The sequence below is a fragment of the Hydractinia symbiolongicarpus genome, chromosome 8, assembly GCF_029227915.1.
Source record: "Hydractinia symbiolongicarpus strain clone_291-10 chromosome 8, HSymV2.1, whole genome shotgun sequence".
NCBI classification, from domain to species: domain Eukaryota; kingdom Metazoa; phylum Cnidaria; class Hydrozoa; order Anthoathecata; family Hydractiniidae; genus Hydractinia; species Hydractinia symbiolongicarpus.
In genome coordinates this window covers 23,302,507-23,314,571 of record NC_079882.1, presented here as the reverse complement: position 1 = coordinate 23,314,571, position 12,065 = coordinate 23,302,507, and the positions used below count along the sequence as shown (strand labels likewise).

The window sequence follows — 12,065 nt, the reverse complement described above, 5'->3', positions numbered from 1 at the left end:
GATATTTAATATGCCATTTGCTTTCCTATGTGTTTGTGGTCAGTAATTCGAAAGCCAAACAACATTGTTTATGAAACAACAAAAATGTTTTATCAGCATGAAGCATTTAGCACATTAAGAATACTGTCCACGTTTTTAAGTCGCTGCAGATTTTTTTTTGTGATAACATGAATCATGATCAAACGCAAGAAACCCTACCCTTTCCTTGCTAATTAAAAATAGCGCACTAATTACAATATCGGATTTTTAATGTTTTCATTTACCTGTGAAAAAAAAAAACGATCGAGTGCACGAAGGGGATGTGAGAAAAACAGATGAAAACAATTAGATAATTTGTCTCGATTACGCCAATTTTGACTCGATTATCCGATTTTAATCCCTTATATATACATTAAAGCGATTATGAAAGGTTGTGTTAACAATCAGTCTACTCATAGATTTGTTTGATCAAGATTGTAATATTAAGAGCGTTCTTGAAAGTTACTTATCGAAAGAAAAAATAACATCTCAACGCTAATATTTTCTGACAATCGTTTTAACCGGTTGTACACACTTTGATTGAATACAATTAACTTTGGACAGTCATTGCGAAGTTCGTCGTGCTTATCTTCCCCGTCCTACTTAAAACCTTTGATATAAAAGTTTATAAAGCAGCCAGGCTTGTTTAAAAGTATGAATATTCTTGGTAAGTGTTCTTTTTATTTTTATTTTTTTTTATGCGTTCCGACTTTAGCTATGTGTTTAGCTACGTTACATATTATGGCGGTAAAAGCTGTATTTTGTGTTTAAATTCTAAATTTGTTTTTAAATTTGTGTTTTTAGTTTTTTTGCTAACCTGGACGATACTTGCTACGGGTGAAACTGCGACCCTTTCAAGAGACACTTTAAACGATTTAGTAAAACTTATCGGTGAATATAAATCATTAGATGCAACTGGAAATAGTAAGGACGAAGGAGAGTCGTTTGCCGTAAAAAAAGGAACTTTTTCACAATTAAAGTGCTCTGAATCATCCAGAATTACCTTCAAAGAATGTATTGTTGTAAGTTCTACTGTAGATGATAAACGAGCATGCGCAAAGAAGTTTGTAGACACATATAAGGAATGTTTTTTTGGAAAATCGGTACCGCATGCTTCGAGTAATGGAGTTGGCTGTCAAGACACATGCATTAGAAAATTTGATAAATGTCTCTATACCTCAAATAAAGTTGAAGAATTTGTGTGTATAAATGGGAGAGACACGTGTCGTGGAAATTGCAAAATCGAGTCACTGAGTAAGCGTGGCTGTTCCGAAGACTGTGATGCCGGGTACAGAATATGTGAACAACATTGTGAAATCTTTACTGATATTTTAATTTGCCAACAAAACGAAAAAGAATGTCGCAAAAAATGCTAAAAACTTGTACCTTTTGGGGATCTCTTATTAATAATAACTATTATTTATTAGGAAAAAATTGTTTAAAAAAATTCCCGTTCCCTTAGTGTTTAGCAACGCGTTTTTGTTTTCAAGAAATATTTTGGTTGCTAGGATAATCATTTTTAATCAGGTCTTCCTAAAGGCTCTGCCTTAAAACCCTATCAACAGAAGAGTATCTGAAATACATAGCAAAGCTTATACATTGTATTATGGTTTATTAATAAAAAACATCGGATTTTGTCTAGATAAGGAATCATAAGAAAGTTAGGAGATATCATTTCACCGTCGAATCTATTTTTTGGATTTTTTTGTGGTTGATTGCAATCATGTGATATCATGTAAGATTTATGACGAGGCAAGAGTGGATCAACAAAAATGCGGAAGTAAAAGTGTTTTTTAAGTTGACAGAATGGATAAACATGATGACGCATTGGCAACTATGATAGTTTCTTCTCATGAAATCCAAATCTAAACAAAAATTGCATCTGAAATAGCAGAGCGCGAAGTCCACTTCGTTCCCAAATCGCTCGAAAAATAGAACGGGCGCATCGCATAAATACAAGCAACAAAATGTACTAGTTATTTTCGGTAAGGAAAAATAATGTGCTAGTTGATAAGAGGGAAATTGTTTGGGATCTTGGGGAGTTTATATTATAATTCATCCGTTCATATCATGATTTTAACAGTTTTAACAGCATTTTTCGCACAGACGGTAAAGGACGTCCGTCCATTCTTTAGGTGCAAATCTATTAAGAACGCTGAAAGTATTGAACAATTAAAAACGAAGGCATTTTTAAAAATCAGTTTTCAAAAAATTAATAGGGGCATGCCCGAAGAATGTATAGGCTAAAAACGGAAACTTTTTATTTTGAAAAAGAGCATAGAGAAGCAAAAAGATACAAGACGACATTATATTACATGACCTCTCTATCTATATTTAATCCCATTAAACTCCAATTAAATAAAGACTCTTTTTTTAATTAAATGTGTATATAAACATTGTCTTCACATTACTTAGTGAACACTGGGAGGATAAATAATGATTGATGACGAAATAGAAACTTTTAATTTGATATAATGATCGATATGTTCACATTTTTCTTGTTGATGGACCTACTAGTGTGGCCTGTCACGCTTAAGTTATTTTTTTGGATTCGGATTGTTTAATCAGCGACAGCCCTATCTTGAACTGACTTGGATTTATGAAACGGGTAAGTCGGAAATAACCGGGTTAGGCGTAAACACGAGAATAACAGGAGACAACCTGGGCATGGGGTTAAGTGGAGGCAGCAAGGTAATAGCATTCAAAAAATAACATCCGGAAATTGGGTAGGAGCGAGTGGGCTATGGAGGTCAAATTATTTTTAAATTAAAAAGTACTCAGTCCTTAAAATTCTTCTAAAAAATTGAATACTTTAATTTTAATCTATATCAAAGGTTCAAGTGAGACACTTTATTATGTCATGCGTTGCTATGACCACTTTTTCCACTGTGTCGTGACGTCAAACTGTCTCACTATAACCACACATGGTTGGTGTGACAACAGAAGGATGTATTTTGAGTAGTTATATAGTTCTTTAAAATCTTTGGACAATACAGCCCGCCAAAAATTTGAGAAGCACAAAAACACCGGGAACAAATTTCGTTAGTTACAAAGTGAAAGAAACTCTTCACAAATTATATGATTGCGGGCAAATAAACAATTTTTTTGCGGGGCGACGAATATTTTGTCCCCCAAAAATATAACTCGCCGCAGCATGATATACATATCTAAGTAATTATACTAAAAGAAAAAGTTAAAATGATATGGAATCCCTAAAACATTTCAAAAGTTTAAAAAGCAAGACCCAGAGAGAGGCTAATGCAACAGGGAACAATAATTGGTGGGTACAAATAATATTGTGCGTTCTGTTTATCGCCACGAGTATTTTACGGAACATAAAAATAATACCCACCGAACATGGACCTAGAAAAACAAATTTTGTTCGCCATGAGAGGCGCCTTTGTGTTAACATTTATTCGTTTACCAGACACGAATATATTAAAAAGCTTTGAGATTTAATCCAGCAAAGTTTCGTCCGATGAACTATACAGGTTGTGTTACCAAGAGCTACAAACTTTAGCTCATATTTGAACTTTCACCTCTTCATTTCTCATTGCAGATCATTATTAACAATGTAATTATTAACAATGATTAGAACTTTCTTTATTATTTGTGTAATTTTCGAATTCCTGACATACTAGTTCTCAATTTTCCACTAACAGAGGAAATAATTATTTAATAGGATATTTAAGAAGATAGTGCATAAGCCCATGAGAGATTGATGAAAGGTAAAGCCGCCATTTTTAACAAATTATTCTATGATAGTTGTTTAAACGGATAAATAAAATAACATCATTGTTTTTAAAAAACGGAAATTTGACCAAGTGCGATTAAGTTGAATCCGAAGGAAAGCGTTTTCGTGTTATCAAAATAAACATCAAAATTTCCGAGCCTGTATCTAAACGAAAATATCAGCGGACATAAATCATTCGAAAAAAAGTAATTGGTTGTACTTGAGATAATTTTAGCGTGAAAACTCTCATTAACTGTGTATTAATGAGTTTGTTTCCAATAGGATGTTCTAATGAAGCGTGAAATTATACATTGAAATTACAACGATCATGTCTCTTATTAAATTAGAATGCTTGACACTTTTATCATTTTTAGAATCAGGATCAATAAGCTTGTTTGTTTTCTTTGAGTAATATAAACTTTAATTTTTATTGTATTAGCATTAGTACTAAAAATTATTATTTGTCAACAATACGGAATAAAACTGCGTTATTGTACTGGTGAAGAAGACCGAAAAGTTGACAACAATGAAGTTTTTAGGTAGGTTTATGTTTAATTGTCTTTATTTAACGTTTGGCGCGCTGTTTTTAATACATAAATTGATTAGTGTTGTAATGAAGCCTTTGATAGATTTGAAAAAAGTCAATCCCTTAAATTAATATCGTCAATTGAGGATTAAAAAAATTTGTTTACTTTGTGACGTGAAAATCTTTTGTAATGTGTTTTTTAAAGTTGAGGATACAAAATCAAGTTGATTTGTTTCAATACATCTATTATTTTTAATTTTTTGACAAACTCTCCTCATGACTGGGGAAATATTAAAACATAACCGTCGCCGTCTTTGACACCTCCTTGGAAAAAAAGATATGTATGGTTAAAAAATATAATTATTCTAGGCATCACAAAAAGTTTGTTTCGTGAGGGAATTACTCTTAAATCTTTTTGCCGTATTATATCACACATACACCCCGTTAAGTAATTTCAAGGTTGCGGGAGATCTCAAAGCGGAACATAAATACAACCAACCTCTTCCCCAAGACTATTTGCTTCTCAACGCCGCTGCGCTTTCTGATAGTTCTAGCTGCCACGGTAAAAGGTGCTAGGGTCGATCTTGGTGTACAACGTGCAAATACCGTGGATTTTTCCATGGTATTTGCACTAGTGATTTCATTACTTCATGCTAACAGGAAAACAAGGAAGCACGAAACATCGATGTCTGCGCGAAGCCCGTGATTTTCCATGTGCTAACGACAAGGCGTGCGGAACCAGGTTTCCTGCCTTGTACGCTTATCTGTTGTAGAGGAACTTTTTTTAAGAGTAGGGGAAACGTCTTTTTGTGCATGACAGTGCTAACCGCAAAAGTTGTCACGTGATGCCGTACCAACATTACGTCACATATTTACATAAAAAATATGCAATTGTAAGCATCATACTTTTACGACGCACATCACGAAAATATCTTCACCCATCAAGAGAAGAAAAAAATTCATATCCAGCCTCTCACAGGACGGAAACATATCATTATCAAAAAGACCTGTGAGCGAGGCTGTCCCGTTGACTATGTTAGCAAAGAAAATCATGCGAGAAGACGCAATCAGATTTAAAAAATAAATTAAATTAAATTTTCATAATCAGTAATTACAAAAAAGCACTGTAGTATGTTTGTTTACCTCGAATTCAATCCGAAGTATTTTATCTCAACACAGAATAAAAATAGCCGTTGTCTGTCTGTCTGTTTGTTACGGTGATTACCAGGCATGAAATAAAGAAAGGCTGCAAATAACAAAAGCGCTATAGTTTTATCGACTTTGTTGTAACGGCGGGAAACATCTGTGAAGTTCCCACGGGGTTTTCAGCTAGTTTAATATAATTTCTTTTGTAAACAATTTGTCCGTGTTTTTCTTGAACGGATAATAAAAAGGTAACATGTGAATATAGAGGAAATACAAGGAAATGTAAACTCAAAATGGCCTAGTGATGCGTTAAATATATTATTAGGTGTCATGGCGTCGTCGTTGCTAGTAAAGTACAAAGCAACTAACATACGAAAAATAGATTGGATTTGTAATAACCTACGCGTTTCGTCATGCACTAATTCATCCCGTCAGGTTTTTTCTTGAAGTTGATAGGTGCTTTTTAAAAGCGATAAAAAAAAAACACGCACGAGTTTTGTGATGATTTTTGATTTTCACCGAAGATATAAAATCATACCGGGCCTATTTGGAAAATATTATTAAATTTTATGTAAAACAGAGTTGCTACAAAGGTTAAGTACGATAATTGAGCACAGAAGTTATTTTTATGATAATAAAAAGTTCTATACGACGTGTAATCACGCATCTAAACTTGTCATTAATGACATTGAACTGTTATCTAAACAACAGTAACAGACTTAAGCGAAGTTGCGGTAAGATTAATTTCCCTCAAAATGCTAAAGAAAGGAAATTAAAAAGGCACGAGAAACACCCAAGCACAATTTCAAATTATTAATGTTGTTACTCACCATCCGTTAGATAAGATTATTCATATAAATCGTTTTTAGAATTATGACACATTCTACTAGAGTTGAGTTTACCACGCCAGGCTATTTTGGGCCTTTCTTCCCTAAGCCGTTATATTACCAAAGTTGGATTGTTACGTTCTTTGTGCCTGCTGTTAGATTTGTTCCCTCCTTGGTTTCAAATTGAGGCTTATGCGTTTTATAGTACTTTTATTCACTTTATAAAATCTCACAGAACTAGCTCTCTCTAATTTGAATTTCTGTAATTTGAATATCTATACTTTAAGGGCTAAAACTTTTTCGCGTTTATAGGTCATTTTCGCATAAGTCTTTGAAATTTATGAATCAGAAATACGCGAATTTTTTCAAGCGAAGTCATTGATATTTTTCAAGACGGGAAAGCTCCTCTTTACCACAAAAAAAAGAACCCCGGGAAAGTCTAAACGTTAGTGGTTTATTTCTTTTTTAATCATTAACTACAATAACCTTTTGTGCTTTCATTCCAAAATTGCACTCACTAATTTGAATTTTAATTCCCCTTTACCCCTCCCAATGACATTTGATTGAGAGAAGAAGAGAGTAAATATGTAAGGTAATTTGTTACCTAAATAAGTAGCAAATTACATTTTTTTTGTAAAGCGTGTGCTTAAATTGTGAGGTTTGTAATAATTCGGTACATGTTGCGAAGATGTACCACCGAAAATCTCTCGAACCAAAAATTTTAAGTAGAAGTATTTTTTTCCAACCTGGTAAAATATTCTTTTCCTATGTTTCTTTTAGTTCTTCTCTTGGTGTTTATTTTGGTGGGTGTCGCAACATCGCGGATGGTATCATTAGATACGATAAACAAACTGGAAGAAATACTGCGCGAGTACAAAAATACAGAAGACGAAAAAAGTAAGAGCGTAGAAGATGCAAACAACAGCGCTGACAAAATGCAAAGTGGAAAGAAATGTGTTGAAAGCAGCCGAGAAGCTTTAAAAGAATGCGTGAAAAAAAGTTTAACAAAAGGTGCCGAAAAGGAATGTGCCAGACTCTTTATTAACTCGTATACCGGTTGTTTCTTCGACAAACAAAGAGACGCGAAAACAGGTTCTGCTTGCAAATGCTTAAGTCGATACGATAACTGTGTTTTATTTGCAACTCCAGTCGAAGTGTTTCTGTGCAAAAGTAGACGTCGAAATTGTTTTTCAACATGCAAGCGCCCTAACGATGAAGTTGACGATGTTGAAGTAACTAAAAGAACTAGCTGTAAAAGCGCTTGTGCAGGAGAGGCAGATGTGTGTATGCGAGTTATTACCGCTTTCGCTGAAAATATGATATGTGTTATGAACGAGGTAACTTGCAGAAAGGAATGTAAAGGGTCCAGTTAACTAGGTTTAAAGAACTAATCCGTTTTAAAACTTAAAACAGAGAGAAGACGAACTAAGGTTTCCATCAAAGGGGATATCTGCAAAAGTTAATAGGTCATTCCTTTATATGATAACTACTAATGGACGAAAAATTAGCAAACTTTTAAATATTTATAGTATTTTACTTTTTAGTACAATTTTTTGAAATATAAACAACTTTTACTTTAATGGTTCTTTTTTCAAGTACTACCTCATTCTAATTGTTTACCGTGAATAACCGATTCAGTGCCAAGCACCTTGGTCGCTTATTTAATGTTTCAATCTTAGAGGTGGGTGCCTATTCAGACTTCTGGTTATTCGGGCAATGGGTGCCTATTGAAAACATTTACCTTAGGTGTGGGCGTCTATTTGCACTAAGCCGTTTTTCAAGTACTGGTCCCCTAATCGGTCATTTATGGTGCATGCTTTTTTTCATAAGAATATCCAAATTCTAACCAAGCTGTTATTGTTCCCCATTGTTGTAAACAATAGAGAAATATAGACCTTTTGCTCCTAACAGAAATCCGATATTTTTATAAAGCAAATTTAAAAAAAAGTCTGCATGCTCGGGTTTGTTGGTGAAACAATTTTCCGGGAAGTGTTCTTGAATTTATCAAATTATCGCATAAATAAATACCACAAAATAAGGAAAGAAATTTCATTTCTTTATCCTTTAAACACATTTTAAAAAGATAAACAAGCGATCGCAATTTCGATGTTTGATAACAATTTCACAAAAGTAAATTTACGAATATATTTCAGGGAACCGATTGCTAAACAAAATATTTCCCCATTTAAATTGCAAAAATGAATCTTAATTAATATTCTCCAGTAACCAGCGGCTGAACTGTGACGCATCTGACGTAACGGTATCGTTACATGTGACGAGCGTGCATTTCTAAAACCAAAAAAGAATAATCACATCTGAATTTTTAAAATTTATCCATCGGATTTCGTAGGACTAAAACGGGATCTTTGAATATACCAACACCCTCTTCTATAAAAGTAACAATAGATAGGATCTGGAGAGGCTTGCGCAAACAACATTGTAAAAGAAGGATATATTATTACCCTAAATTTATGTCAACTTAAAATTTATAAAAAGCACAGCAGTTTAATGTAAGGGGAAACGCAAGGAAGCTACGTTAAGCTTTCTTCAATTTGGCTGCTTTTTTCGCTATAGCTCAAAAAGGTCGAGCGTTTTCGCTTTCGAGAAGGCCAGTTCCAATGTACTTTAAATTCTACGACTAAAATGATAATCAAAAGAAGTTACTTTTATTCCATATAAACTAAATTTTCAACTGATTACATAAAAAAGGGAACATGCAGGCAAAAATGGTATTTAAGAGAAAAAAATATTCAAGTAGAAACTTATTTCTGAAGAGGCGATCAGAACTGTCTGTTAACTTAATTAGTTCAATAAGTTCAATAAATACTTTTTACGCATTTAAAATGAAAACGTGTTGGTCATCTTTATCACAGATGTAATCAATTTCCTCGTTTTACGTCCTCTTGAAATATTTAAACTCCGAGTTTTGCAGACAATTGGATAAATTGCTCAAGACTTCTCTCAGGCCCTTAAGCGAAATTGTATTTCAGCCAGCGGTTATTTTGTCAAACTGCGCATGCGCTATCAAAATTGGAAAAATGCCTCAACACGATGCATTACACAAGTTTAATTAAAATTTTACCGCAGAAGTTTTCCATAAAAATTCCTTACGAACGCTTCAGTTTTCTTTCGACCACATAATGTTAATGACGAACAATAAGTAGACAGAAAGTGTGCATGCGCACGTGAGAACTAGTATTCTTGTAAATTTCTAATTGATAAAATCTTAGTGAAGGGAGAATCATTTGCATTTATATTAACCCTACGTTACAAGAGATCTAAGTAGAAGGTTGTCGATAAAATAACTTTTTTTATTCTAGGCTAGTCATTACTCTTTGCTATATTTCTATTGTTCTAAACAGTGGACCTTTCACCCTGAGATTCTTATAAAGAATATTATTATGAAAGAAAAACGTGTAGCCGGGTGAAAAGGAAAGGCTTTTTTACCTTGGACATAAAGGTTATTGATGAAGCACTAGATAGAGATAAAAAAAATATAAAAATATTAAAATATTATAAATTCCATAATAATAATCAATAAAAGAAACACAACTTTGAGCACGGAGAGATAGTCATACACAATTTTTAATTTTGGTAAGTATTTCTAAACGTTTAGGACCCTTGTAAAGTGGGGCACTTTTTAAGTGCCCTTTAATTAGTGCCTTTAAATTATCAAAACTGTTTCCGAAGCTAGGAAAAGCAAGGCCAACCAGCTGCAGGAAAGATACAGCATTATTTACAAAATCGGCAAATTCTGATCAGGAAATTCTGAGAATAGTAAAGGGTTGGGAGCTACTCATAGAGGGCAAACCTTTCAGATGAATACACCAACCCAATATGCAATGTCAGCAAAGGTACAGAGTAGTGGGTTAGAAAATTGTAACTATGCTTACGGAGAGCATAAAACATGGACTGGACTCTCTTCAAGGAGGAGACTTGGTAATGAAAGATCTGAAAATGTCATCCATCATTGATTTCCAATAATACCTAAGGTTTCAAATGTTGGTGATAGTGTTTTTAGCCCAAGCCCCAGAATATTCACAAAACTTATGAAAGTTTCTCTAACAATATTGCAGCGGCTAGTGGTCATAGTTATTGTTTATACCTACACGATCTATTGTTGATAGAATGGACAAAGAAGGAGTAATTTAGGCCGGGACTCAGAGATTTTTCTTTTAACTCAACTAGACTTCACAATAATTTGAAAGAAATTTAAACTAGAACCAATTCAAGTCATGGAGTTTTTAGGCAAAAAAAAAATCAGAAATTATCATCTTCTTTAGAAAGTCTTAGCCAGGAAAGACATCCAGTGTGAGATTTATCCTGCTAATAGGAAAACTGTATGCCAGACAACCAGCAGTGTCTGGAGCACCTTTGCAACTAAGGTACATCTAATAGAACCTGTTAAAATCTCAGCGTCTGGAAAAAGTAACTGTGCGAATATTCCTCTCCCGAGGAGGCGAATACTGAAGTCAGGTGGTGGTCAAACAAATCTGAAAATCCTAAAAGGTCAAACTTGGAAACAATTAAATAGAAATATTTTCAGATGTATTGTCTCACATGGGGTGGAGAGCAGCCCTAGCAGATGGGATCACGACAGGGTGAACTTGGACGATGGTGAAGAAAACACACATCACATAAACGAGTTGGAGGTGATTTCAGCAAAGTTGGCAATCAAATCCTTCACAAAGCACATGGACAACATGATAGCTCTGTCTGTCTTGATAAAAATGAGGTATGGGGGGGGGGGGATTTGGAAATACCTACAGGAGAACAAAATCCTCCTCACTACTTCCTGGATCCCCAGCAATTCGAACACAATCGCGGACTGGAAATACCGTCTCCAACCTAATTCAAGGGAATGTGCAATGTCCAATCAAATCTTTCAAGGCATAACCTCCCTCTTGGGGAAACCAAACACTTTGCTTTAGAATCACAAGGGTAAAAGTCACCCTCTGCTAAAGTCAGAGGGACTCCAATTAGTAGCGTTTCCAATATCAGGAATAGGCTGTAAGCACAAGGAATGTCTACAAGCGCTACCAACATGGTGCTCACTAGTCACGCAAGACCAAGCACGCTTACGCATCGCATTGGAAACAATGGGTACTGTGGTGTAAGCAAAGTTATCGGTATATAAATAGACATCGATCACCTACATCCTTAATTTAGGAGAGGATTTAAACTTATCTGATAAAGACCTCATCTTTAAAAATGTGATGCTCCTACTATGAACCATTTGGCTTCGTGCCAAGGGTTAGCTTTGAACAGAGATAAAGAAACGGCCCTAATAGGCCTATGAAGGCCGCTTGGACTTCGGGGTGCGCGATAAAAATTAAAAACCTTCTAAGCGTAAAAAAAAGTTTAGATTTTATGTTACAAAATCTGAGAGATTTCATGGTGACTCCCGCCCATCCCTGCATACATTTTTTGTGTCATCTTTGCGCGTCGCGCTTATAAAATTCTCAAACTGTATTGCAGTGAAAAATCCGTAAAAACGTTTTCGATTTCTCCACGCATGTAAGTTTTGTTCCAGCTAGAGTTGCAAAAAGGCATGGGATTGAGTGACAGGTGATGCGACGTGGCAGTTGTAAGCAATGACCAATATAACCAATGCGATAGCATTATCTACGCTGAAAAGCTAAAGCAATTGTGTTATATTATGCATAAAATAAAATAAAACATAGCGTTACGATGTTCAGTGTTCTCTCAGACCAATTTCGCCCCCAGGGCATCTTTTGATGGCTGTCATTAAGTAACCAATAAAACGAAAGATTTTATAAAGTTTTTTTATTATCAAAGAAACCGTAGAAAACCG

General features: G+C 34.6%; 3 protein-coding genes across 3 annotated transcripts in view; all 3 read left to right on the top strand.

Moving 5' to 3' along the window:
* LOC130654715 (integrin-linked protein kinase-like) overlaps positions 1 to 12,065 on the top strand; it is an 82,942-nt gene that overhangs the window by 44,304 nt on the left and 26,573 nt on the right. The window lies entirely within an intron of this gene.
* LOC130654723 (uncharacterized) lies at positions 402 to 1,613 on the top strand. Its single transcript, XM_057457339.1, has 2 exons — positions 402 to 685; positions 823 to 1,613. Exons 1-2 carry the CDS (start codon positions 673 to 675, stop codon positions 1,392 to 1,394), a joined length of 585 nt encoding a protein of 194 aa, XP_057313322.1. The 5' UTR covers positions 402 to 672; the 3' UTR covers positions 1,395 to 1,613.
* On the top strand, positions 4,119 to 7,824 carry LOC130654722 (uncharacterized). The gene is made up of 2 exons (XM_057457338.1): positions 4,119 to 4,290; positions 7,031 to 7,824. Exons 1-2 carry the CDS (start codon positions 4,278 to 4,280, stop codon positions 7,621 to 7,623), a joined length of 606 nt encoding a protein of 201 aa, XP_057313321.1. The 5' UTR covers positions 4,119 to 4,277; the 3' UTR covers positions 7,624 to 7,824.